Source organism: Gopherus flavomarginatus, chromosome 3, assembly GCF_025201925.1.
Source record: "Gopherus flavomarginatus isolate rGopFla2 chromosome 3, rGopFla2.mat.asm, whole genome shotgun sequence".
NCBI lineage: Eukaryota > Metazoa > Chordata > Testudines > Testudinidae > Gopherus > Gopherus flavomarginatus.
In genome coordinates this window covers 35375012-35402623 of record NC_066619.1, presented here as the reverse complement: position 1 = coordinate 35402623, position 27612 = coordinate 35375012, and the positions used below count along the sequence as shown (strand labels likewise).

General features: G+C 43.2%; 2 protein-coding genes across 8 annotated transcripts in view; one reads left to right on the top strand and one right to left on the bottom strand.

Annotated features, from left to right (window-relative positions):
- Positions 1-27612, top strand: part of CDC20B (cell division cycle 20B) — a 66530-nt gene that overhangs the window by 8844 nt on the left and 30074 nt on the right. For all 6 annotated transcript variants that reach the window (XR_007773526.1, XR_007773527.1, XR_007773525.1 and 3 more), the window contains exons 3-5: positions 16344-16569; positions 18606-18736; positions 23923-24022. Coding sequence is in view for 2 of the 6 variants with exons in the window: in XM_050947020.1 (XP_050802977.1) it covers positions 16344-16569; positions 18606-18736; positions 23923-24022 (457 nt within the window). In the remaining 4 variants the exon portion in view is untranslated. The remainder of the gene's footprint in view (positions 1-16343; positions 16570-18605; positions 18737-23922; positions 24023-27612) is intronic.
- On the bottom strand, positions 1038-6971 carry GPX8 (glutathione peroxidase 8 (putative)). 2 transcript variants are annotated; one of them, XM_050947164.1, is made up of 3 exons: positions 6746-6971; positions 5832-6093; positions 1038-1865 (listed from the first exon to the last, which is right to left on the bottom strand). In XM_050947164.1, the coding sequence occupies exons 1-3, from the start codon at positions 6947-6949 to the stop codon at positions 1702-1704; spliced, it is 630 nt and encodes a 209-aa protein (XP_050803121.1). In that variant the 5' UTR covers positions 6950-6971; the 3' UTR covers positions 1038-1701. The 2 variants fall into 2 exon arrangements, with proteins under 2 accessions (XP_050803121.1, XP_050803122.1); XM_050947165.1 differs by lacking the exon at positions 5832-6093 and having other exon boundaries at positions 1703-1865.

Sequence of the window (27612 nt, the reverse complement as noted above, 5' to 3'; positions counted from 1 at the left end):
AGCTTTCTTCATCTTCTGAAATAAAAAAATTGTCTCCAGTATATTCTAAAAACTTGTTGGATAATCTATGCCCACTGTATTATTTTCCCAGGTGAGAAGATTGCGATTTCCAACCTTACAGCAGAAATTGAGCTCATGCCCCAGGCAGACACTACAGTACAAAAGTATAGGGGTGTCTTGTACTCCTGCAGCAGCTGTTGTCCCCATGAAACCTTAGGCAGACACCTTTACTGCTTCTCTCTAGTGTATGATGTAGACCCTCAAGTATTTTTGAAAGGCTTTTGGATAACTCCAGTACCGTGGACAACATCCTTCTTCTCAATGAAACAAAATGGTTTTAATATCTGAAGCTGTGTGTAGCTGCACATTAATGAGCGCTGTTTACTTGTACCTACATTGCATTATTTGTACTAACAGTACAAGGGCCAAATTCCTCCCTCTTGGACCAGCCTGGCACCATGTGCATTGGGGGATTCATTCCTAGTGTTTCCTGTGCTGCTCTCCCTCCAGGTTTCTGGCATCGAGAACAGCTTCACGTTCCACTTTGGCAGTTTTGGCTATGCCCCTTCCCTCCCCAGCAATGCCTTCCTTTGGCCTGGGGGCTCCCCAATGAAGCCACTGCCTCCAACCAGATTCAGCTTCAAGATCCTCACAGTTTCTCCCCTCCCCCATTGCAAATAGTGAGAAAATGTGAATACTTTACTAACTTTGGTTTGAGAATGTCACACATAAACAGCCATCTTTATTCATCATTACACTTCAGCTCTTCCAGATCTGCTCTGAGAATTATTCTAGTAATTTATCCTTTGTCTCTGACTGTAAAATCCAGCCACCAATGCCTGATGAATCCCAGCTTGTCTGCTGCTTGAGTCACAAAGTTTAGCAATCTAAGTTTGCCTAGCTCCAAATAAATAGGGGCTGATCTTATAATTGCTTTAGTGTTAGATTCTCCTGAATGCTCTCAGTGTGTATGACCGCACAGTGTCACAGAACATTTTGTGAAATATATCCAAATACACGCAATGTAGGCTAGGAACCATTTTGTAATTCTTCTCTTTTTTAATAAACAATCTTCATAGAACTATCTATTTACAATTTTTTTTAAACTTAGTTTGTAATTTTCACAATTCATCAGCCTTCCCTTGTTAATGTAGCAAAGCTAGTATTTTCAGTGGCATTCAGTTTTAACTACTCTGGTGTGATGCTTCTGGATTGATACAATGGCCCTAAAATAATTCAGTCACAGAAGTTTCATGTTTGGCAATCAAATATAAAAAAAACCCTAACACTTGTTACAAATAGCTGGGAAACAAAGCTCTTAGCTTGATAAATTAGTCAACATCATATTCATACAAATCCTCTGTCTTCTTTTTTTAAGCATTTTCATGTTGGTGACATTATTAACCATTGGCAGCAGTGTGAACTTACAGGGAACATTAGCAACTTTATGCCAAACTAAGGGTCTGATCCTGCAAAGTGCTGAGTGCCTTGCAACTCTCATTGACTTTATTGGCGCTCAGCATGTTGCAGGATTGGGCCCTATATTACTGCTTAAATAATTTATAATCATTCTCAGTACTGCCATTAAAACCAAAGAGAAATTAAAACACTTGATGGTCTAGCTTCTAGCATCATTTAACAGGAATGTATTAAGATTGTCTATACATGTGGTAAAATGGATTCACAGACTGAATGGCCTTTTCAGAGATCTTCTTTCTTTTTCATGATGATCTGCCTGATCAGGGATGCTACTTCTGGCCTGATGTTTTCTATTGGCTCTTCAGGTGTCCAAAATTTCACAAGTTTACCTTCTGGGTTGACAAGATACTTCCAGAAATTCCACCTAGGCTCTTTCTTTGAAGAATCTGCAGAAAAGGCATCAGATACTTTTAACGGTCTCAAATACTGCTATCCTTGCAATTGCTTAGCCACAGAGCAGCTATTCTTTAACAGTCTTTTGAAAAAAGGAAACTCCTATTCTGTGTTAAGTCTCTTGATCTGGACATTTGGATGGTTCTATTGATCTAGGAGGGTGAAATGAAAGAATTTTCCCCTTCTCTTTGAAGCAGTGTAAGAGCCAAATACTCTCTTCTGCTTCCTGGGGAGCATGACATGAGAGAGTGCTGCCACCTCTGTGGTTAAACCTCTTTTCCCTGCCCTACAGATGTCCCTCAATAAGGGCTCCATAGTATTTCTAGCTCTATGGGCTGGCAGAGGGCAGGTGGGTACTGGAGATAGGGATGTTGGGGGTGATGGCTGGGTCAATTTCTGCTTGATTCTAACCCCTCAGTCTCATGGTACAAAGCCTCAGCAGTTACTCTGTCCTATGGAATTTCTGAGTGGGGGTTTCTGGGGACGACAACAGGCTGCTAAGAAACACCTGGCAGCATGGCCCCCAAAGGCAGCAACAGTAGAGTCCTTTGCCTTTGCCATGTCCCTGGAGACCCTCACAGATCCTGCACGTTTAGTTGGTGGAGCCCCTGGCCCTTTCTTGGGGGAACTCATAGCCTGATGGAAGAATTTAAAGAAAATTGTGAGTTCACAATTGTGGCTTCTATAGGGGAATAAGTCATGTAGTGGAGAATAGGGTCCTACATTAATTCATTAAAAGTAGCTTGGCAGAATTTGATGGTCTTTTTTATCATTTTGATGGATAATATCAATGTTTATTTTTAAGTAATTTTAATTTTTTTTCAATTAACATTTTCACAGTTGCACAAAACTATGGGTTTTAGGTATTTTTTTCTGATTTTTAGCAACTTACATTTTCACAGTTGCGGGAAATTAGGGTATATGAGACAATGGGGGTGTCAGACAATATTTATTTAATGACAGCAGATGGTTAGATTAAAAAAGTTAAAGCTTTATAACCGTTAAAACACAAACTGTCACATCGCATGTCAAAATGTACAGATATACAAAGTAAATATCCCTAAGTAAGCACTTACACTGCACTTTTCTTACTTTACTTATCTGTAAATTTCAGTGATCATCAACTGAAATATTTTTTCATCATTTGTGTGTATACTGTGAAATCGATGTTTACTGACATTTACAGATACAAATCTAATCCTTCCAAACTAACTAAAAGCCACTGGCCCAAGCCTGCCATTGAACCATATTCATAACTTCCACAGCCTCAACAGGAATTTTCCTGCCAAGGGATGGTGGGATATGTTCCATGTCATGTTGACCCTTTTCTGTTTAATAACTGTATCTTGATTTAATTGTTATATCTAGGATCAAGCTGAACTGCACACAGTGCAAGTCAGAAGAGGAAGTCTTGAGGTGGTATAAACTCACCGTTGCTCTCCCCCTGATTCTGGGTTAGAATGCAGAGCTAGACTCCCAGTGTAAGTTAGAGCAGCTTGATGACTGCTCTAATTTACAGCAGCTGCAATAGCTCCCATGGTCCAAAACTACTGCTGGGGATCAATGAGATTTAGCAGTGTCCTGGGCACAGGCCAAACGCCCCTTTTGCTGTTACATTGGGATGAAGGAGTGAAATGGCAGTGCTTAATTTGTGCCAGGGCTTGTCAGGGCAGAGTCCGGCACCTTTAGGCTTGGCAGTTCATAGCCCCGGTATCTCTGGTCTTGCTGCATCAGTTATGAAAGTAAAAAAATTGCTTCAGCCCTGGGACCTAATTGCTTGAGCCCCAGCACCTGTTTTATTACAAATTAATCACTTCATAAGAGTCTCTGCACCCATAGGTACCAACTTTTCCCAGCGCTGGTGGGTGCTTGCACCGCCTCACCCCGGCTGCGTCCCGACTCCACCCCAGTCCCACCCCTATTCCAACCCCTTCCCCAAAGGTCCCGCTTCAACTCCACCTCCTCCCTGCTCCTATTGGACTCCTTCCCCAAATCCCGCCCCGGCCCCGCCTCTTCCCCAAGCACGCCGCGTTCCCCCTCCTCCCCTCTTCCTCCCAGCACTTGCCACCGCGAAACAGCTGTTTTGTGGCAGGAAGCACTGGGAACTAAGGGGAAAAAGTGGCACATGGTGCACTCAGGGGAGGAGGTTAAGGTGAGCTGGGGGGGGCAAGCCAGGGAGCTGCCGGTGGGTGCAGAGCACCCACCAATTTTTCCCCATGGGTGCTCCAGCCCTGAAGCACCCACGGAATCAGCGCCTATGTCTGCACCATCTCTATGCCGCTGGAGGATCCTCCTTACACTAGGATGATTGCTCTGGGGCTGGATATGCTAGTTGTATGGTCAGAATCAGCTGGTGGTGTAGTACAAAACTGTCCCAGTGTGGCTGAGAATGTGACCTAGAAAGTATTAAATGTATAAGAGAGTGAAAATATCATTCCCTTTGGGCAGAAGCTGCACAGTAAATTCCTTTGAGGCAGGGGCTGCAGGAAGGGAAAGGATGACTTTCATAAAATACTTTCAAAATATACAAATAGAAAATAAAGTTATGTTTTGTCTATGTCAAACAAGGTATTATGCATTTTAGAACTGAAAGAGTGAATGTGGTATCTCTCTCCATCCATGGGTATGGATAAGTATTTATCTAATATAGCAAATGGGGCATAGTCCGCAATAATCACACTGTCTGTAATGTAACTGAAGTCAAACGCTCCCCTTGTCTTCATGATCATAATGCACGAGCATCTGTGGGTATATTAGGACTGAAGAGAGTATAAATTAGTGCAAAATTTGATTCATTGTCTTTAGTTAGGTGAAAAGAAAACACGTTTGAAATTCAGACTGGTGAAAAGATTTACAAAATCTGCAGTATCTTGTTGTTTTGCTAGTGATATGGCAAGTGGTTTTTCACCCTTATCTTCTTTAAAAGTTCATAGCTGGCCCCCATCACCAAAGCAGCTGAGCACCCCATGCTCATGGTACCCTGTGAGGCTGGGAAGCATCACTATCTCTGTTTCCCAGATGAGGAACTGAGGATAGGTGACTTATTCAAAGTCACAGAGGAAAGCTGTGGCAGATCATAGAATTGAACGTTCTCTCTCCCAAGTTATGTTCCCTAACAACTGGACCATCCTTCCTCTGTTATACAGAAATTCAATAGGAACCAAAGACCTGATACAAAGCACATTGAAGTCAGTGGAAGTCTTTCAGTTGGCTTCATTGAGCTTTGATTTAAGCCCTAAATATATACAGCCTCATTCCAATTTGTGAGAATACAGGGCCCATCCCTACAAACCCCTACTCATGTGAGTAAGTTCCAGTGGCTTCTCATGTGAATGAGGCATAGTTGTGTGAATAGGTTTTGTAGATTGGATCCCAAAATTTACAAAATGAGTTAATGTAAACCAGTGATTATTTCCCACTGTTTATGCATAACTTGCCTCTGAGTCAATAAGATATACATGTCTGGTAAGAGGGGAATTTGCTGATCTACATGTTTGTATTAACTGTTGAAATATTAAGAAATATAAGACAATAATGGTGATACTTCTGTATTAAATTCTTTCAGAATGGTTAATATAGTTATTTGAACAACTTTTGAAATAAAATATTTTTGTAATTATGATAAAAATAGACAACAGCAGGTAAATCAAGCCATTACATGTTTGCTTTAAAATTAATATTGTAAAGAGCAGGTAACATTTTGGAGAAGAGGAACCTCATATAAATTTGAAAAGATTTGGTTTAATGTTCTAGAAACCTTTGATTAATTCCTAGCAGATGGAAACTGAGATGTCTCTGTCCCTGTTCCTTCTCCTCCCTCCCCTCGCATTCCTTTACCTTTCTGTTCTTCTGCCATTTTTTCTGTTCTCCCCTTACGTTTTGGGGAAAAAATCAGTACAATATAAATGAAAAAAAATTGCAATTATGTGCAGCATAATATGTAATAGGCAAATATTTACCTATCAGAAATTTAAATGCAGGTTCTGTTTCAGATCCCAGAATCTTAATTTTTTGGAAAATAGGGAAAGTTGCTCCATAGTTCCTCTTGGCAAAAGATTCTATTTCCTGGCTTGAACTAGGCTCCAATTCTCCAAACTGATTGCAGGGGAAGGCCAGCACAGTGAAGTGGGATGGACCAAACTCTCTGTGTAATTCCTGCAGTGCGATGTAATTTTTGTCTGTGTGCTGGCAGTAACTGGCCACGTTTACAACCAAAGACGCCTTCAGAGAAATAGAAGGTGGAACATTTAGAAAGAAACTGCAAGTTCCTAAATTACTTCAAGTCTTAAAGATATAGCTTCCAATAGCATAATCTTTCCTGTTTTAATACTATCTGTAACCATCAGAGCATAATCTCATTAGATATAGTAAGAATATCAGAAGCTGAAATCAGGTATTCTTAAGAGACATTCTTTTAATAAAAATCATTAGACCCTTGAAAAGGATAAAATGTTTTTTAATTACAGTTATGTTTTAAAAGCACACATGCAAAGTCAGACATTTAAGGTTTGTGCATAATAAATAGTCTTACATTATATATGTTAGATCAACCTCTAAAATATAATCGCAATATACTGACATTCTTAGCTACTGTGATTAAAATATATTTGTTCCATTGTTAGAACATTTCAGTTATAACAAATCATATTAAATGACCATTTTACATTATTTAGTATCACTAAATTTAATATAGCAAGTTAAAATTCATCTGTACTGCTAGCTTAGCACTAAATACTGAAGGAACAGGGAATTTTAGAAAACATCTCTATCTCCCCATAATGCTACAGTGTTTTTACCGTATATAAACTGAGTATATCCATTGCCCTCTAAAGATTTAGTAACAAAGAAATAGTGCTTTGAAGATGCAACTTACTTTGCCTCTGTACTTCTCCAGAGAAACGGTCCTCCCTCTGGAATCCTTCACTTCAAAAGAATAAAAATCTTTGATTTTAGGTTTTAAGAATTTGAGCTGCAACAGGTAAAGCATTACTGTACACAAAACCATCGACAGGAAAACAACAAACACCTTTGCTTTGGGCACTGAACATTTTAAAGGATAAGTTGTGAGAGGCTCCATTTTGGAGAATTTTGAGGGAAGCCTCAGCAGGCCTGGAATGTGAGGAGGAGCTGAAACATGAAACCTGGATCTGCCCTACACAGACCAGTGTAGCTGCTCATTTTGTCCCAAACGTAGGAGAAATGTTTCAGGGTTTGAAAGCTGCTGCTGATTCCCCCAACGAGTATGAAACACTAGTTTGATAATATGCATAAATGTCTCTCAGTGAGATAGAGATAAATTAAAACTCAGTGCCAATTACATTAAAAAATAGTTCCACTTAACTGACCCACACAAATAGACTCAGAGAGCATGTTCTCTTGTAATTGACATTATTACACCCATATAACACCACTGACTTCAAGGGAGGTAGGGCCTGATCCAAAGCCCATTGAAATCAATGGAAACACTTCAGGTCTGTTGTGCAAATGCCTCTGCTCTAAGTTGTCCAAGGTAACAAAAGATTAACTCAGTTTGTTACATAAAATTGTTCATAAAATTCAGCAAAAGTGAAAGACCAAATTAGTCCAGACAAAAATGGTCTATTTACTCCACCCCAGGACTGCGTTAAGACTGTCAGTGGAAAAAAATGGAGAATAGAACTGGAAATTAATAGACCCAAATTGGTGTGTTGAAAATTAGGCCTAATTGGCAAACAAAATAATAAGGGGATTGGCTGTTCTGCCCACCACTTCCTTTTGAGGTCCTTAAAAAGAGACTTTGGGGGGAGGTGGGGAGGATCAAAATGGTAGCGAGAGGTGAACTAGAAGAAGTGAGATTTACCATCATGGCTTCCACTTCCATCTTCTGGGACTCCAGAATGTACCACAACACTGTTGGACCTTCACTGTCCTGATCCTGAGAGATGTCCTGGCCATACTGAACCAGAAAGAGTGACCCAGGTGACATCACTGGCTCTGGCTAGACTTGGTTTCCTGCTGTCTTACCTTATTTATTCTCTTTCCTATCTCTCTTCAATTTCTCCTGTTTCATAAGAATCTGTTTTCACCAGCCAAGACTGCATCTTTTGCAACACTGCTGGGAGACCATGACCAGCTAGGCAGCTAAAAGCAATGTATTAAACAGCTGGATGCTGGTACAAGTTTGCCAGGTTTTGGAGTGGCTGATAAGACTATGTGCTGAGCCCATGTTTCTTTAGCAATGAGGTTGCAGGTGAATGTCAGCACCAGAGACAGAAGCTGAATTTTCTGTCTTAGCTGTTCTCTTCTCTTCCCTTTGGTACGTGTTTGACTTATTTTGTCTTCAAGGAAATGAGACGGTACTTTTAACAAGAAGTCCAGTCATCTCAATTTCTTTTCATTTCACCAAAATAGGCTAGTTATTACCATCATTAATACCATCTAAAAACTGTCATACTGAAGGATTTCCAGATAAAACTTGAAAGGGAAATGGAATGAGGGATATAGTTAAAATCCGTAATTAATATTTTACATTTCAAGTGTTTTAACTGTTTGTTTCTTTTCTGTATGTTTAGTGAAAAGTTAAAAAGATCTTGAATGATGTGTTTGTCATGGAACAAAGCAGTGTCTGTACCGAAGCCCCTGAACAATGTTCAACTGTTTAGTGTTGTACAGTGACAGGGTCAGAGTAACACCTTTTGCTCTCTGAGCCCATTTATTCCATTGAATTTGACACAATAGGTCCCAATGAGCTTTGGGTCCTATTGACTTCAATGAGCTTTGGGTCAGGACATTAATCTGAATTTACCTTTGAGAGAAAGTCAAGCTCAAACCATTTTTTTGGAGTGGGCATGGTGCGTGGAAAGCTGGCACAGATGATGGGCATAGTTTTGCTACTGTATATCTGGCTTCTAATTCTGACTGAGAACGGGAGAGGAAGAAGGGAATGCATCAGAAAGAAGTGAAGTTGCTGGAGGGTTGGAATCCCAGATATAGGCAGGTTAATTCCAGGGTTGCTTCTCAAGAAAAATGTGAAGATGCTGTACAAGTATTTTAATGACACAATTCTGAAATCCTCCCACTCTGCCTTTGTTGTATTTTTTTTAAAATAAGTCTTCCTCTGTGTCATTCTGGATCACACCTGTCAATCCCCAATACCTGAATTGACATTTTTGAAGGCATCACTATGTACATGTGGCAAAAGTTGCACTTACTGGATTTTTTCTCTTTTCTTTTATTGTGTTGGTTTTCCCCTTCTTTGGTTTTTATCCTTCTTCATCACTTCTGACCTCATGTCCCCCGACATTGCCTCTTCTTTCTCTCTGTTCTTTCATCTCCTTATTTTCTTCCTTCTTTCCACACTCGTATTTTCAGCCTTCTCTAAACTATCATTTGTCTTTCACTTCATTCCAGCTTCCAATTTCCCCTTATTCCCCTACCTGCCCAGTCCTTAAATTCCATTCAAGAATTATTCCTTTCTTGGTAATTTCTTGCTTCTCCGTCAGTCTATCTCTTTGATTTACACAAAAAACTTGCTACATCACCTGCTCAATATGCTACATCTGTATTGCGAAGGGGTGATCAGAATGGAGTGCAGTCTTTCAAGAATGAAATCCTGGCCCCATTGAAGGCAATGGGAGTTATATAAGGATTTCATCCCAAATGAGGGCATATATTGGCTTTAGATAATAGCATAATACTGTTTCCAGTATTTTCTATCATATTCTTTATACAGCTACACATTTTGTTTGCTGTTTTTGACTGTCACTACCAGGGCCAGCTCTAGGTTTTTTGGCGCCCCAAGCAAAAAAAATTTTGGCTGCCCCCCGTTCCAGCCCTAGGCTCCCCCCTACACCCCGCTGCTGCCCCAGCCCTGGGCTCTCTTCCCGCCACCCACGCCCCCTGCCACCCCAATGCTGGGCTTCCCCCTTTCCTCCCCACCAGTGTCCTCTCCCCACCCCGCTGCCGCCCGAGCCCTGGGCTTCCCGCTTCCCCCCCACCAGTGCCCGCCCCCCACTTCCTGCCGCCCCAGCCCTGGGCTCTCCTCCCCCCACAGCCTGCACCCGCCTTCCACTGCAGCCCTGGGTGACTGGTAACTCGCTCCCAGGGCAGGTTATTCAGCAGGAATTTTGGATGTGCACAAAACACAGACAGAATTGGTTCCCATATGGTTACAGAGCTGCAGTAAAGTGAAACAATTTTCAGCTTGTGTGATTGGAGGACATCTGGATGCATATTATAAGACTGTCCTCCATAAATGAGGAAAAGTTGAGGTGCCTTTATTATTCTTTTGTTCCACTCTTTCTTTCTATGGGGTATTTGCCAATGCAATATCACTGTCTTCCTTTTAAACAAACAAACAAACAAACAAACAAACAAACAAAAAGGCAATGGCTGTTGAAAATAGCAATTCCACTCCTAATAACCCCTGGGAGGCATTTCTTGCTCAATTTTATCCTACTTTTTCTACAGCAAGTTACAGTGGATCAGTATATTTGATTTGGGAGAAATGAAGTAACAGCTGCCCAAATTGAGCTTGAGCACTCCTGAATTTTGAGGTGTTCAAATCTGGAAGGCAGGTGCTGTGTGTGTGCGTGTGTGGGGGTGGGGGGTGCGGGAGGGGCGGGCTGTGGGCTCCGTGGGGGAGCACGGCAGCATGTATGCAGCAGCGTGTCTGGAGCTGCGTGGAGCCAGACACGCTGGCCTGAGTGGCACGGTAAGGGGGCTGGGGGGTTGGAGAAGGGGTAAGGGGTTCAAAGGGGGCAGTCAAGGGACAGGGAGCAGGGTGGGTTGGATGGGGCGGAGGTTCGAGGGGGCAGTCAGGGGCAGGGAGAAGGGAAGGTTAGATGGGTCAGAGGTTCGGGGGGCAGTCAGGGGACAGGCAGCAGTTGGATACGCATGCTAATAAAGTTTGCGGATGACACGAAGCTGGGGGGTATTGCTAACACGGAGAAGGACAGGGATACTATTCAGGAAGATCTGAACCACCTTGTAAACTGGTGTAATAGAAATAGGATGAAATACAATAGTGAAAAGTGCAAGGTCATGCATTTAGGAATTAATAATAAGAATTTTGGATATACGTTGGGGGCGCATCAGTTGGAAGCGACGGAGGAAGAGAAGGACCTTGGGGTACTGGTTGATAGCAGGATGACTATGAGTCGCCAATGTGATACGGCTGTTAAAAAAGCAAATGCGATTTTGGGATGCATCAGGCGGGGTATTTCCTGCAAGGATAAGGATGTGTTAGTACCGTTGTATACGGCGTTGGTGAGACCCCATCTGGAATACTGTGTGCAGTTCTGGTGTCCCATGTTCAAGAAGGATGAATTCAAACTGGAACAGGTTCAGAGACGGGCTACGAGGATGATCTGAGGAATGGAAAAACTGCCTTATGAAAGGAGACTCAAAGAGCTGGGCTTGTTTAGCCTGGGCAAAAGAAGGCTGAGGGGGGATATGCTCGCCCTATATAAATATATCAAGGGGGTTAACGTTAGGGAGGGAGAGGAATTATTTAAGTTTAGTACTAATGTAGCCACGAGGACGAACGGGTATAAACTGATTATTAGGAAGTTTAGACTTGAAATTAGACGAAGGTTTCTGACCATTAGGGGAGTGAAGTTCTGGAATAGCCTTCCGAGGGAAGTAGTAGGGGCAAAAGACTTTCCTGGCTTTAAGACAAAGCTTGATAAGTATATGGAGGGGATGTTATGATAGGATCGTTAATTTGGGCAATTGATCTTGAATTACCACCAGACAGGTCTGCTCAATGGTCTGCGGGGAGATGTTGCATGCGATGGGTACTGAGTTGCTGCGGAGAATTCCTTCTTGGGTGCTAGCTGGTGACTCTTGCCCACATGCTCAGGGTTTAGCTGATCGCCATATTTGGGGTCGGGAAGGAATTTTCCTCCAGGGCGGATTGGCAGGTGCCCTGGAGGTTTTTCGCCTTCCCCTGCAGCGTGGGGCACGGGTCGCTTGCTGGTGGTGTCTCTGCAGCTTGAGGTCTTCAAACCATTTTTGAGGATTTCAATAACTCGGTCCTGGGATAGGGGTTGTTATAAAATTGGATGGGTGGGGTTCTGTGGCCTGCCTTGTGCAGGAGGTCAGACTAGATGATCAGATTGGTCCCTTCTGACCTATGAGTCTATGAGTCTATGAGTCCCAGGGGTTTATCAGGGGACAGGCAGGGGGTGGGGTCCTGGGGGGAAGTTGGGAGGGGTCTCAGGAAGGGGCAGTTGGGGACAAGAAGGGAGGCTTAGATAGGGGGTGTGGTCCTGGGGGGCAGTTAGGGGCAGGAGCCCTGGGAGGGGGTGATCAGGGGACAGCGAGCGGGTTGGGGTTTCTGTGGGGGGGCAGTCGGAGCGAGTAGATGGTGGCAGAGTGCGGCTTCCCTCTCCCTGGAGTGTCCTGTTTTTTGAATGTTAAAATATGGTCTGTCTACCATTCACAGCACACTGCCGCATGAGGTCCCCCTCCTTCCTTTCCAGTTGGTAGTGTCCAAGGGAATGCTGGGAAATGTAGTTCTTTCCCTGCTCCAGGGCTGACTCTATAGGCAGGGCGCTAACCAAGGAACTACAGCTCCCGGAGGCCCCTGTTGGTTCTCAGCTCCCATGCTGCCACTGCAAATGGGCTGCCCCAAGCAGGTGCTTGCCTTGCTGGTGCGGAGAGCTCCCCCCCCTGCCCGCCACTACACAATGAACATATTTCTATCAAGCTGTCGCGATGGCCTGAGGCCTTTTCCTGAAAGGTTACAATCTCCTTTGGATTTGTCGGCACTGATTTTCTGCTACTGTACTGCTCATTCACTTTGCTGGATTAGTTTAACAGAAAGATTGAGCAAACATTGGGTGAAATCAGATATTTGTGTGTGTGGCTCCTCTTAGAGTGTGGTAAATGGAGCTTTGGAGTGCTGTCTGGGATCAGGTATTCCAGCAGCATGTGTGAAGAAGGGGTCATATGTGTCATTGAAAACAAACAAACAAAAAATCAAAAGGAAACATATAAAACCAATATTGACTTAAGAAAAGTTTGAATTTGTCTTTAAAGTCTGGGAAATCCATGCAAGAGTTTAGCCTTCTTGGGATTTGGCTTCATGATTAAAAAAAATTAATCTCAATTTTAATTGCAGTGTTATTACTATTATTGTTAAAATCTTCTAGAGCTCTCTAAAATGCAGAAAATCGCATCTGAAATTTCAGAAAATTTCTGGGGGAGGAGCTTTAGATTCTCCTGTTTAAATATTGTTGCTTCCCTATTGTCTCTCCGCAGCTTCCCCATTCTTGTTTGCATAGTTGCACAGCTGAGTGTAGCCATTGAGTCTTAAAGTTTTCTGCTTCCAATATAGTGAGACTTTCTGGAGGAAAGATGATTTAAGGGTTACGGGTGCTAGTCCAGAACTTGGGTGACTCAGGTTTAATTCCCTGACCTATCGTAGACTACCTGTGTCACTTAGCCTATCACTTAGCTTGTTTGGGCAAGTCACTTAGCTTCAGTTCCCTGTTGGTGAAATGGGGGTAATAGTTTTGGCCTACTTTGGAAGGATGTTGTGATGCTAAATATGTTAATGATTGCGAGATGCTCAGCTGCTATATAAGAATCTAAGGGTATGTGTACACGTACAGCGCTGCAGTGGTGCAGCTCCTATCTATTGGCTTTATTTGGGCTAATTTCCATTTTTTGAAGGGTGCTTGTTTGACTTGGAAAACCTCTGTACCTTACCATTTCACCATGCTTTTTTTTCTTCTTGCTTACTGTTTCCTTTTGTTTTTAGTGCTATACATATCTTCTCTGACTCTGTAGTTTCCATGCAGAGTTTAAGGATTTTAATTTCCTTATTTCAGGTACTTTGCAACTAGCATAATCACTTAAAAAAAATCTCCCTGCTGAAAGTTAAATATCTGAGTGCTAGATTTTGGTACTATCTCTCCTCACAAGGGTGTTAAATTTAATTATAATGTGGTTGCTATTACTTAGTTGGTCAATGATAGTTACACCTTGAACCAACACCTGCGTACTACTTAGTACTTTGATGAGAGTAGCTGCTTATCTTCTGTGCTCCAGAACTAGTTGATCCTGTCAAACTGTCCTGCAATGAAATGAGTAGCAACTTCAGAGCAGCCTGTTAAGAAGCAGGGCACAAACCCCAAAATTAGTTGTGAGTTCCATACTTTAATTTCACAAGCCAATTATCAAGTGTAAACTCCTTAAGCACTATATGAGCCTTAACATGTCACAATCTCCTTGGGTACTCTCTAGTTGCACCCAGGTAAGCTCGGCTTTGTGGTAGATGGTCCGTTCCACCAAAAATCACGACAATATTCAAATTACTCCCAGTCCCAAAGGACCAGTCATTTATCCCAGGTCAGTAGCATTTTAGATCTCACACCAAGACAATACTTGTAGTCAATCCTATAATAATCTACCTAAAGATTTATTAACTAGGGAAACAAAATAAGAGTTATTCACAAGATTAAAGCAGATAAACATACACACACTCAAATGAGTTACAGTCATAAGTTTCAAAAGGTAGTTGCTTCTATAGTAAGCAAGCTTTATATGTCCGTTAGGGCTAACCCAGCTAAACACTGGGGATTTCTTGCTTATGCCTGGAAAACCTTGGTCTCGAGAGTCCAAGCAACATAGACATACAGTTTCTTCTAGCCAGGGATATTTATTTCTTTTCCCTCTTCTCTGAGCTGCCACTTCAGCTGATAGGAGGAATTTATTTGAACTTATCCTCTTCATGAGCGGGGAGTGCAACCAACAAAGTCTTTTGTCCTCTGATGTTCCATAATTTGTCTGATGTTGATGGCCCTTCTCTGTTGGGTAGGCTTTCATTGTAGATCTTTCATTGTAGATCAGCATTTCCCACTGATTAACATCTCACTCTGGTCTGGTGATTTAGAGTCACGGTTAGAGGCTTACAATGCAAATGCTCAAATATTACCTTACAATATGGGATACAGATGTTATAAGTATGGGTGGCGGGTATAAGAGCTAAGCCTTCCCAAACGGAGCAAGAAATGGCAGATGTGGTGCACCCTCCTTTGGAGGCCAGCCGGTGCCTTTGGAGCACCGCTGGTGGAAGCTTCTGAGAAGTGTGGAGGACAGTGGCACCTGGACTGTGGCCCTGCCCACACTCTGCCCCAAGGCCCCACTCCCTGCCAACCTCATTCCCCATTACTGCCCTGCACTACGCCTCTTTCTCCCAAGGCCTCCTCTTGGTCTGCCTCTTCCCACCCCTGCTCTGCCTCTTCCCCCAACCCTACCCCCCAGGCCTGCTGCTTGAGCCTCTCTGCCACCACCCCTGAGGCCTTGCCGCTTGTGACTCTCCGCTCTCTCCCCGGAGGCTCTCCCCCAGCCTGCTGCTCACTTCTCTCTGCTCCCTCCCCCAAGAGGTGCGCTGCTTGGAGAGGAGGTGCAGAGAGGAGAGGGCTGAGGGGCCTCAGGAGAGATGCCAAGCAGGGCAAGGTCATGGGGTAGAGTTGGGGGGGGCACAGTCCAGGCACTAATGGCCCTCCCACTTATAAGGATCTTCTGGCCCAGCCACCCAAAATGCTAGAGTCACACACCACCTATGGGTTATAATCCATACAGCAATTTACAAGCATTCAATAAAGTCTGAACTAAGCACATTTTTACAACCTTAATACCTATTTTAACAACAGTAATACATATAGATGAGTCTGACTAATTCCAGCTATGTATTTGTCAATATCCAAGTGAAGCTTGGCATAAGCTGACACCTGGTTTGCCAGTGTCACAGATCCACAAACCATTCATTTAAGGTGTTAAGAAATTGTGTCCTGAAGTGACCAGTTTTTATGTGAGAAGTTGAAATGACCCATTATTGCTTTATTAGTTGTACTTACCTCTTTGGTCTCGCTTAGCATTGCACACCCAATGTTTTTCCCCTGATCTGGGTGTCAGTATTATGTTTTATATTCTGATGGCTTTGGAATTGTATACAGTGGTGCTGTATTGTCCTTTGGGGAAAAACTTGCCCCTTTAAGGATCTGGAGGACCTTGTTAGCACTGATGTGCACCCACATGCCAATAACCATCGGAGTTCTGAGAGGGGTTGAGGGAGCAGGGATAGAACACTTGGATTTGTGACCACCTGGATCCACTAGCAATTTCTCTTCATAGAGCAGAGGCACAGACACTGCAGAGACTGCAGTTGTGTTCACAGAACAGCTGTGCTGCTGCAGATTTGCAGGTCTTGGGGAGGAAACTTCCTTCCAGGCAGCTCCCAGAGATATCCCCTGCACAACCTGAAGTTACATGGGCTACATGCTGGGAGGCAGGATTGCCCATATGCATTAACAGTGAAAAGCCTTTCCTAAAGATATAAAGTGATATATGTGTCAACGCTATATTAAGTTACAAGATCTTGTGTCAGTCATTTGGATTGTTTGACAATCCATGGGTTTAATAACCATTTAACCTTCCTATCATATAATTATGACAGCTTAACTCTCTACTTTTTTAAATAGATGCCTGATTCAGGAAAGCCCACCTATTCAAGATTTAAAAGTTGCATTGTGAAGAAACTGACGTGCAGTGTCCCTGTTGCTAGTAGCCCTATCGTCACAAGATGGCAGCAGACACATGCAAGAAATCATGCTGAGCAAACTTTCACAGAGTGTCAGCCTATTAATCTCTTTCCAGCTGATGGATCTGAGCTAGTAAGGACTCCTGAGAAGATCTCAACAATCCCAGGTCAGTCTGCAAGTAGAAGAACAGCATGGAAACTGGATCACTCTGGAGATTCACAAAAGCCTCTAAAGCCCCCTGTTAATCTGCATCCGGCCAAAGCTGGTAGTGACCAAAAGTGGTAGGCTCAGTGTCTCACCTGAGATGTGTGCAGGGGCGGCTCCAGGCACCAGCGCAGCAAGTGTGTGCCTGGAGTGACAAGCCACAGGGGGCAGCCTGCCAGTTGCTGTGAGGGTGGCAGTCAGGCTGCCTTCAGCGGCTTTTCTGTGGGAGGTCCGCCGGTCCCGCGGCTCTGGCGGCAATTCGGCAGTGAGTACACTGAAGGCGTGGGACTGAGAGATCACCTGCAGACCCACCACTAAATCTGCGTGACCGGCGGATTTCCTGCAGAAATGCCGCTAAAGGCTGCCTGACTACCATGCTTGGAGCAGCAAAAAACATACAGCTGCCCCTGGATGTGTGTGTTGATGTCAGTCCAGTTCCTGGTGGATAAGTATTATTAGAGAGACATGGTGAGCAAGGTAATATCTTCTGTTGGACCAACTTGTGTTGTGAGAGAGACAAGCTTTTGAGCCACACAGAGCTCTTTTTCAGGTCTGGGAAAGGTACTCCCAACATCACTGCAAAATGCAAAGTATTATCATTTGTATATAGCAGCATAGGTGTGCAGGAGCTTTAGAGGGAGAATAAAAGTACAGGCCCTGATTCATCTTAGTGGAATTACACTGCTCTTAAACTGATGTAAAAGGAGAATCAGGTCCATGACCCCATCCTGTGGAATGTACAACCTAGCATAGATAGGGCATGTCATGCTGGTAATGCAGGGAGAGGTGACATCAGGGAAGGCAAAGGGGGAAAAAAAGAGCCAGATCCTTGTGTCCAGACAAGCTGCTTTCAGTGTAGGACCACTTTGGGCCCCTGGTTCTGGGGGTAGATGGGGGCTGAGTGCTCTAAGATGCATTGGTTTGTAACCTTAGGTGGTTTCACACCAGCTGAGATTGCCTGGGGTGCTCCTGGTTTCTTGGTGGGGGAGATGATACTCCCTCACTACAGGTTGCAGGTTCAGATATCTGTCAGATCATTTCCTGGCCTGGCTTGGCCCAACTCTGGCAGCCAAAGGTTGTGTGGTGTGTAGAGGGACTTGGGAGGAGACCCAGGCTTGTGTCTGTTGTCCTTGTGTGTGTTGGCAGAGAGGAGTTATGAGGGAGCAGGCAGTGAACTGGCTGGACCTATGGTAGCTTTAACTGAGAACTTGAGGCTGTGTGGGTCAGGTGAGCTCAATGCTGGCTCACTGAAATAACCATGAAAAGGGGACACAGTTTTCTTGCCTCTTCTGGGGTGCCTGAGATTTGGTTCCCATATACAGCAATATCGAGGACAGATGGGGAAGTTGTTCACTCATTGCATGCACACAGTTGACCGAGTTACGGGACAAAGTGAGATCTATATTTACCTGATTCAGGATGCAGATCATTAGATACCTAATAAAGGTTGGTCCTAAAAATAGAGAGTGGGTTGTCACCCTGTTCCTACCAGCCAAAGACTGTTAGGGACACTTGCAATGTGTACCACTTTCCTCTATTGAATGGAATGTCACAGTTGCTCTAGAGTGTGATCCTAACTCTCTAGTCTCTGGCACGCAAAAAGTATAAGCCCTTAAACAAAAGGAGTTCTACCTCCTTTAGCTTTAATGGTAGGAGCTTGTCTTTATGATGCAGAAATCCCTGTGTTCCAGTTCTGATGGCAGTGGTGAAGTCGTGTGTAGCCATGGAATCCTTGCCAACATTCCTAGGAGACATTTCCTCTGGGGCTGAGTGCAGTGTCCTGCTCCTATCAGCCATGAAGCTTGGGATCAAGCTATCAACATAACATTTGGATTCTCTGTGTGATAGTGCATTGTTCTACTGACAAAGCATCAGGCCAACCCTCAGGATTAGTGTTACCAAAGAATTTGCTCTATAATGGAAAGGAACAATACAAGCACTGGGCAAATGTGCTAGTATTTTTTAAAGGAAATGTATCAATTAAAACCTTTTTTGCAGTATCCTTCCAGGTGCCTATCAAAAATTCTGCCAGTGAACCTTATATCATTACTAATGCCACGGCCAGATGTCATGAGACAACTTACTTACAAGGAAGAAATAAAAGGAGAGCTGAAATTGTAAAGAAGAGGGTGAGTAATGTAACATTGCATATGTGCTGACAGGATTTATATTAAACCTTTTTCTGATGTTTGCATTGTTAGTATATTTTGTTACCTTGTCCTCTTCCCAGAATCTCCTGCTTATTTTCTACCTTTCTAACATGTAAAATAGTGACAAGAACAGCGGGCTCCAGAGCAGCCTTGATAAGTGTAATTAAAAATTGCTCTGTCACTTGTGGTTAACTTACATTCATGTGTCTCTGCTTCTCCAGACTATAGAGAGACAAGGATGGTGAGGTAATATCTTCATTCAAAATTTTATTGAAAACTCACTTCTCCCATGAAGAACATGGTGCTGATCCATGTCAGTAAAAATTATCACATCATTAAACACAAACTACACTTTCTCTTTCTCTTCTGTCTTAGTGCTATCTGCTTGGACTCTCAGTACAATCTTCTGTTGTTCATTTGCTCAGTCTGTAAGCTGTTTGGGTCAGTGACAGTGTGATGGCTGCCATCTTTGCTGATACACCGGGGTTTGAACCAGGGATCTCCAGAGCTAAAAGCATGAGCTGAAGAGTCAAGGTTGTACAGCTAGAGGCTGGAGCAACTGCCTCTCGTTGGCTTGTACAGCACCATTCACATGGTCAATATTGTCCCAGGGTAACTAGCCCTCTGAAGAGGTCAGGAACCCAGCCTACCTGTGACAGGCTCTGCTAAGGAGAATGAGCCAATGCAGATCGACCAGTGAGTAACTAATTGCCTAGGGTGGAAGTTAATTAGTTAAGGAACACCTGGGTCTAATTAGGGTCATGAGAGCTCAGTCAGGAGGTCCTGGAATACAAGAAGCTCCTGAGGAAAGGGACTTCTCAGGGGAGCTGGTTAGAGAGTTCACCAGGAAAGGAGACCTAATTAGGGTTGGAATAGTTGTGGCACCTTAGAGACTAACAAATTTAATTAGGGTTGCTGCCTCTGAGGAACAAAAAACGGAGACCACAAAACTGGACAGCTCACAGTGTGTACTGAGCACCCTTACAAATTTCTACCTCAAAAAAAAGAAAAGGAACAATCCTGGGGAAACCTGGAGGAGTGGTAACCTGAGACCTATGGAAGGTGCTCCTAGGAGGAAGACATTCAGAAAGGGAAGCACTACAAGCATCAAGTCCTACGAAGATCTTGACCTGGAGCAAGGACAGCAGCAGGAGGTCCAGAATGCAGAGGAACTATACTCTGCTCTGGAAAAGAGTTGCAGTAGCTTGATCGCTGGGGTGACTCTGAGCCCAGAGAAGGAACCCTTCCCCCAGGTCATGGCAAGAGGCCTGACTCCAGAGTGGGTCCTGGGTCAAGAGGATCAAACTGGTAAGGAGACTTGATGGAGGAGATTGATGGACCCAGGTGGGCACAGGTAGATTAAGACTAACTTGGCTCATTGGCTAGAATGTTTTGGCAAAGACTTGCTTGTGTGTCTGCTTGATCTTTGGTTAAATAAATCAGAGACCTGAAGGGGCACTGTTCACTACATAAAAGCTTTGTTGAACTCACTAAAGTCCATTAAGGGAAATTGATGCAGGTACGTACCCACGGTTTGGTACTGGGCTACCAGAAAGTGCTCCAGGGTTGTGTCTACCTTAATAAATAATACATATGAATAATAATAAAGAATAATGATGTGCCATTTTCAGTCTTTTTTGTGACCATAACCACACTTTAAGGACAGAGCACAGTTGTTAACTCTGAATGTCCTTGCTTCTATTGGTTTGTGTCACACTGTTAACATTATTTAAACATAAATGTTTAATTATAACATGTATAGTGTGTCAGTCTTACCATATAAGTGACTGGGTGGGTAATGAATAACTGACCTGACAAACTGCTGATTGGTATCCTCAACTGCTTGATCTCCCCATGAGTGCATCAGATATTGTGGGAAAACCATGGTCTTATTATCATTTAGGAAGCATGGTCCCTGAAAGCTATCTCTCAGTTGGCTAATTAGAGGTACCCATTCTGGAAATAACACATTTTCAGGGCAGTAATGTTTTTCATGACTCATGGTAGAGGCTACTGATTTTGAGGTAGACTCGGCATTCAAAATTTACAAACTATGTGACTTTAGCAATTTTGTTTGATCCAGCCATATGGAGAAATATAATACAAATATTTGTATTTTGTAGGTACCTTTTATGACATAATAATACTACTTGTATAGCACTTTTCATCCTTAGATCTCAAAACATTTTACAAAGGTGGGTAAGCATCATACTCCTCATTTTACAAATGGAGTTCTAATGCACAGAAAGGCGAAGTTACTTGCTTAGGAGCACACTGCATGTGAGTATCAGAATTTAAACTAGAACCCAGGGTGCTTGACTTCTAGTCCAGAAGCCCGTCCTCCGGACCACACAGCCTCCTTCAAAGATGATGCCTAGAAGTTATTTATTATTTTTCGTATTACCTCAGTGCCTACATGCTCCAGTCACGGACAAGGAGAGCAAGGGCTGCACAAACACAGAGCACAAAGATAGCTTTTGTCTCAGAGAGCTTACATTCTAAGGTCAGGCAAGAGAAAACAGATGGAGACAGACAGACAGGCTGATGGGAGAGCACTAGAAAATGAGACAATATCGGTCAGCATGATAGGCTCTGGTCTCAGCACATGAGCAGCTAAACTGTTGTCAAGTTTTTAGTAGGTGTCATGGCAAAGGAGAGTTAGTGTAGGTGACTTCTCTGTTCTTCTTTCAGTCTAATATAAAACAGTGGTCAGCGCTGACTGGAAATGTATGGAAAGATGCTCTAATAATTTTCTACAGGTATAGTAATGAATAAGGCAGGGGTCGGCAACCTTTCAGAAGTGGTTTGCCGAGTCTTCATTTATTCACTCTAATTTAAGGTTTTGCGTGCCAGTAATACATTTTAACCTTTTTAGAAGGTCTCTTTCTAGAAGTCTATAATATATAACTAAACTATTGTTGTATGTAAAGTAAATAAGGTTTTTAAAATGTTTAAGAAGCTTCATTTAAAATTAAATTAAAACGCAGACCCCCCCCCAGACCGGTGGCCAGGACCCAGGCAGTGTGAGTGCCACTGAAAATCAGCTTGTGTGCCATCTTTGGCATGCATGCCATAAGTTGCCTACCCCTGCAACAAGGCTATGATTAAGTCACGGGTATTTTTAGTAAAAGTCATGGACAGGTCACGGGCAATGAACAAAAAATCACTGCCTATGATCTGTCCAGGACTTATATTAAAAATATCTGTGATTAAATCTTGGGGGGAGCACTGAGGCTGCTGCTTGGGGAATGGTTGGGAGGATGCTACAACGTCACCAGCTGCCCAGGCCAGTGAACCACTCCAGCCAGCCAGGGACCACTGCCTGGGACTGCCGGAGCAGTGGCTGCTGTGGCTATCCCCCAAGTCGCTCCAGCAGTGACTGCTGTGGTTGTCCTGGGGGCCACCTGAGCAGCTGGCCCTGGAGCCAGCCGCTTGGGTGGTCCTGTGGTCAGCCACACTGGAGGCTGCAGAAGTCCCAGAGGTCACAGAAAGTCACGGAATCTATGACTTCTGCAACCTCTGTGACAGAAACGGAGCCCTAGTAATGAATGATCATTTAATGTGATAAATAGTGCTCATTCTGCCTGGTAGCATAAGGGGGTGGTGCAGATCAAGAATGAAAGTCTCCTAGACATTCCAGTGAGTGTGTGGTCCTTTTATGGTCCAAAAGACTATTTCCCTATGTATATAATATGTTTTCCATATAAATGTCTGCACTAGTTTCAGAGACATTCAGATCCAAGTAATCTGATTAGCTTTTTGCCAAGTTGTCTTTATAAGTCATTAATAAAATGCCTCTGAAAGAGGGCATGGTTTAGAACAGCCTCTGGGACATGCAAAGAAGAAATATTTTCCCAGTGATCTGTTTGTGAGACATTTCTTGTAATTATTCAAATAGGATTTAGAAGAAGAGTAACATTTGGTCCATTTGGAGAGATTGGATTTCATAAACATTGTTTAACTAACATGTTATTAATCAAGAGTGGTTGGTGAAAGCATCAACTATATTTCCATCTGTCTGAAAAAAAAAATATTACAGACCAAACTGACATTTCTTTGACCTCATAAAAAGCCCACAGAGAAGCTGTCATAATAGTATTCAACACAATATGAATAAACGTTTTGGCCTCATTACCATCACGTATTAACAAGAAATGTGTTGTTGTTAGGGATAGGTGAAGAGGTTAGGATCAAATAAAAACTGACTCGAGCCTTTGCCCAACTCTTGACCATAATCCTAAAAAGGTCTTTTCTGAAGACTTAAAACGTTCCAATAACAGTTTGCTTTCCCTCCTTACTTTCTATTATCACGTTCAGCATTTTCTAGTTATATCTGAGACCCAACACAGGGAGTATCAGAAATCTCATTAAAGAGATTAGCAGTCCTGATTTTCAGCACCAGGAGATTCAGATAGTTTTGACAAGGTTTGGATAAGCATCTGAACTTTTGGGTGGTAAGTAGATGTTCTATGGAGGGAGGATGGTGTTAAGATTAAGGCACATGGTTTGGAGGTTAGAGACTGATATTCTACGCATCGCTTTGGTATAGACCCACTGTCTGATAGTAGCCAAGCAACTCAACCTCTTTGAACCTCAGTTCCCTCATCTGTAAAATGGGGATGATAATACAGGGGTAGTGTAAAGGTTAATTCCTGAGTGTTTGTAAAGTGTGAGTCCCTTAGATCAGTGGTTCTCAACCACGGGTCCGGGGCCATCTAGGGGGCCTCAAGCCTGTTTCAGGGAGGCCTCCAAGCAGGGCCAGCATTAGACTCACTGGGACCCAGGGCAGAAAGCCAAAGCCCCACCACCTGGGGCTGAAGCCCAGGTTCTTGTGCCCTGCCACCTGGGGCTGAAGCTGAAGTCTGAGCAATGTAGCTTTGTGGGGGCCCCTGTAGCACTGGGCCCTAGGCAATTGCCCTGCTTTCTACCCCCTAATACTGGCCTTGGTTTTTATATGCAGAAAATCAGTTACTGTGGCATAGGTGGACTGTGGAGTTTTTATTGAATGTTGTGTGGGTGGGCGGGTGGCGGGGTGGCGCTCAGAAACAAGAAGGCTGAGAACCTCTGCCTTAGATGGAAGGGGCTATCGAAGTGCACATAATGATGTCATGCATAATACTTCTAAATTCCTCCTCAATAATGTTTTCATTTGAATATGTTTGTAGAAATGTCTTACTCAGCTGTTAATGATCCAAGAAGGTGGATTCGGCATCCCAGAAAACGACAGTATAAAGATCTGTGGAAACACTGAGTGTATTTGGAAAGGTATGATACTGGGACAGTGAATGCTAGTACTATATCTTGGCAAGAAGGACAATATAGGGTGTTACCTGGGCACAAAGAGGATTCTTTGATTATCACATAAGTCTTGTTTTATCTACTGTTTATGAAATATGTTAATTTGTTTTGATGGTCTAGTTATTTCTATGCACCTCAAATTCTCAGCAGTTAGGTCCTGATCCAAACCCTTGTAATCAATGGGGGTCTTTCCATTGACTTCAATGGGCTTTAGATCTGGCCCTTAGTACCGGACTGCAAGGATACTAATAGCCATGCCGATCAGCTGAATACTCCATTGCTACTGACTTTATTTATGAGTCAAAGCAACAGAAATATCTCTCAAGAGTTCTTTTAGACTAGCTGGATGGAAAGATTTCCTCCTCTCTGTGGTTTCTTCTTCACTAATTTTAACTAGCGAGAGGCTCAGATATCGGATTTTTGTTTCAGGGACCCTCAGTATGGAAGTTGGAATATGTGGGATGGAGGGTACCATTTAGGTAGACAGCAGTGGACAGTTGCTTGCCTCCAGATTTTGGTAATCCTCCTTGGTATTCTGACTGAGAGAAATTTTTAAACCTGATCACACATGTTGTGACTGCAGGAAAAGAACAAGAAGCCCTGCCTCACTGGAGTTTTACATGTCATTATGGAACTTTGGTAACTGCCCACACAAATGACTACTTATGTATGCAATAACCTCATGTGCCTGCAAAAATATAGGTGTGTGAGCTCCCAAAATATGTGTATATAGTTTTGAATCCACAATTTAGGCAGCCGCATGAGAATACTTAGCTTGCTGGATCAAATTGTAGAGGGAGGTAGGAGGGTCAGAGGCTCATCCTTCTCAGGGTGCCACCCTGAGCTTTCTTCTGTTGTGTGTCTACAGCCAAAATCTTTAGGCATTAGGCCCAATGGTGACTGGGGAGAAATTTTTAAAGGCATAAATGGCAGCTAGGTGCCCAGTTCCCCTAGAAAGTCAATGTGAGGTAGGTGCCTCGCAGCCATGTGTGCCTCGGAGAACCTGATTTTGGTCTCAGTTACTCCAGTGTAAGTAAGGAGTAATTCCAATGAAGTCAATGGTATGAGAACAATTCAGGCCCTGGGTGGTTAATAAGGTGTTATCTAGTGGTGGAACAGGGGACTAAGTGTCAGAAATACCAGGTTTTATTCCTGTCACACACTTGCTATGTCATCTTGAGTAAGTCACTTAGGGTGAAATTTTCAAAAGTGTCTAAATCCCATTTCCAGAAGTGGCATAGGCACTTGGGCCCAGTTTTTAAAGGTATTTAGGAGTTGCTCTACTCATCTTTGCAAAGCCTAAAACCCAGATGCTAATCTCCCTAGATTAGCACCTAACTCCTTCTGGGCCTAAGTGATTGAGATAGCTTAAATCCCATTTTAAAAAGATTTAGAAGCCTTAAGTCTCACTGCAAGTCAATGTTAATCTGTTAATACATCTGTAAAGTAACACAAAGGAGTGCAATGTGGCTTCAGGCAGCTCCATGATGTAAAAAACTCACACGTGGAATATATTAGAATGCTGTGATTTTATCAGCATGCACTTTGGGTGGGTACATTAATCATGAGAGGAGGAACCACAAGTGTGTTATGCTGACCATCCCATCCTTCATAATAGGCTGTGCCATACCATACTCTTTATATGCTACAGAAGAACTGTTTTAGGAATGCTTTAAAGAGCTTTTCAATTTTTATTGTGACTATTTTATTATATTCCTCCCTCTGTAAAACCAGGTGTCTTAATTGTTACTGTACTGGGCTGAGAGAGTCATACAGGTCCCTAAAAATAACCTAAAATAACTTTTCTGTACCCATATATGTCACACTTTATAGTCAGTTATTTTGGGCCCATCCAGGGTTAGAAGTGCTGTGTGTCCCCCTAGGCATGAAGGTATTTCCCTTATCCAGTGATTTTTACAGGACTGCAGGATATTGGACTTCAAAGTCCAATCATGTTTATGCATTGAACAAGTTGTCACTGACCCAGGGCTGACTCTTTCCCGTCTTCGGTCTAAGACAAGTGTCACCTCTGGGAGTAAATTCCATACTTGAGAGAGGAGAAAATGTTTGTCTGGCAGTTTGATTTTTTTATTTTAATGGCATCTGTTTGAACCTGCTCAGTGATGTTGGAATGCTAGGATAAATCCTGGGAAGAAGAATAGGTGGTAAAGCAGGGCATCATGAACAGAATTTTTTATGAAAAAGCAGATTTGTCCTAAGCAGCATCAAGTTCTCATCACAGACACATTGATTAGGAAATTATCTGTTAAAAGTCTAGGGCTATTAACTCTTGAAACCCACATACACTGCATCTAAACTGGGGAAATTTACAACCTAATCCTGCCATGAGCTCTGCCCAGATGGGCCCCACTGGCATTCTGCTCAGAGCTCCTTGCAGGAGCACTGTCTTAGTCTTAACTTCATATGTAAGAAAGAAGAAACAAAGAAAACTCTTTAAGACGAATCCTCGAGTATGGCTCCAAACCCTGCATTTCCCACAATCACACCTCACTTACAGACTCCAGTGGTAATGTTAAAGGGTATTCAGAAACTCAAATACAGTGAAAATGGCTTAGAGTCAAGTGATTTGAGCCCGACAATCAGCTTTGCGGAATTTTCATGAAATGTATTAAAAGTTTTCATGAAATCTCTCTATAAATGTGGAAGGAAAACTGGCAGTTTGGATTTAAATCTTGCCCTGAAGTGACTGAAAAAAGAACGAAATGTTTGGGTTGCAAAATCACAAAAATATGCTAAATTCTGCACAGAACAAGTAGAGACATGGCCCCTGCTCTGAAGAATTTACACAAAACACTGAATTAATGCATGAAAGCTAGAAAGCGAAACCAGCTAGAAAGAAAAAATGAACCATTTACCCTGTTTTCCATGTCCAAGTTGAGAGAAGTACAAAAAGGTAAAGGGTGAAAAGAATTTTTAGTAGTGAAGGTATTTAGCCATTGGAACAATTTACCTAGGGATGTGGTGGATTCTCCATTACTTTAAAACAAGATTGGATGACTTTCTAGAAAATCTGCTTGAGCTCAGCAAAAAGTTGTGGGCTTGATGCAGCAATCACTGGGTGAGTTCTGTGGCCTGCACTATGCAGGAGGTCAGATTAGATTACCCTAACGGCCCTCTTTGGCCTTCACATCTATGAATCTAGGTAATCCAAGGTGAGTGCTAATTTCATTGATCATATGTCTCTGCAATTTATGACAGATAGGACTTTCACAGGTGACGTTTGTGTACATATATATGCACTGAGGTTATAGCTTTGTGATAGACAGGGTCACCCGGGGGGGGGCAAGTGGGGCAATTTGCCCCAGGCCCGGGCTCCGCAGGGGCACCCAAGAGAACAGGTGAAGCCCCGGCCCAACCCTGCATCTGCCCCTCTTTTGGAGCCTCAGCCCATCCAGGAGCGTCCCTGAATAGCAGCGCGCCGTGACTCCGGCGGGGCCTGAGCTCCTCCCCGCTCAGAGCTGTGTGGTAAAGGGGCGGGGCTGGGAGCTCAGGCCCCACTGGAGCTCGCATCCCTGCCCTACCACGTGGCTCTGAGC

Bases quoted from the DNA above. Each gene is read 5' to 3' on its own strand.
- GPX8 (XM_050947164.1), bottom strand. From the start codon at position 6,949: ATGGAGCCTCTCACAACTTATCCTTTAAAATGTTCAGTGCCCAAAGCA. The intron at 6,094-6,745 runs GTAAGTTGCATC...ATTTCTCTGAAG, and splicing joins TGGAGAAGTACAGAGGCAAA to GCGTCTTTGGTTGTAAACGT. The intron at 1,866-5,831 runs GTAAATATTTGC...CCTTTTCTGCAG, and splicing joins TGCATTTAAATTTCTGATAG to ATTCTTCAAAGAAAGAGCCT.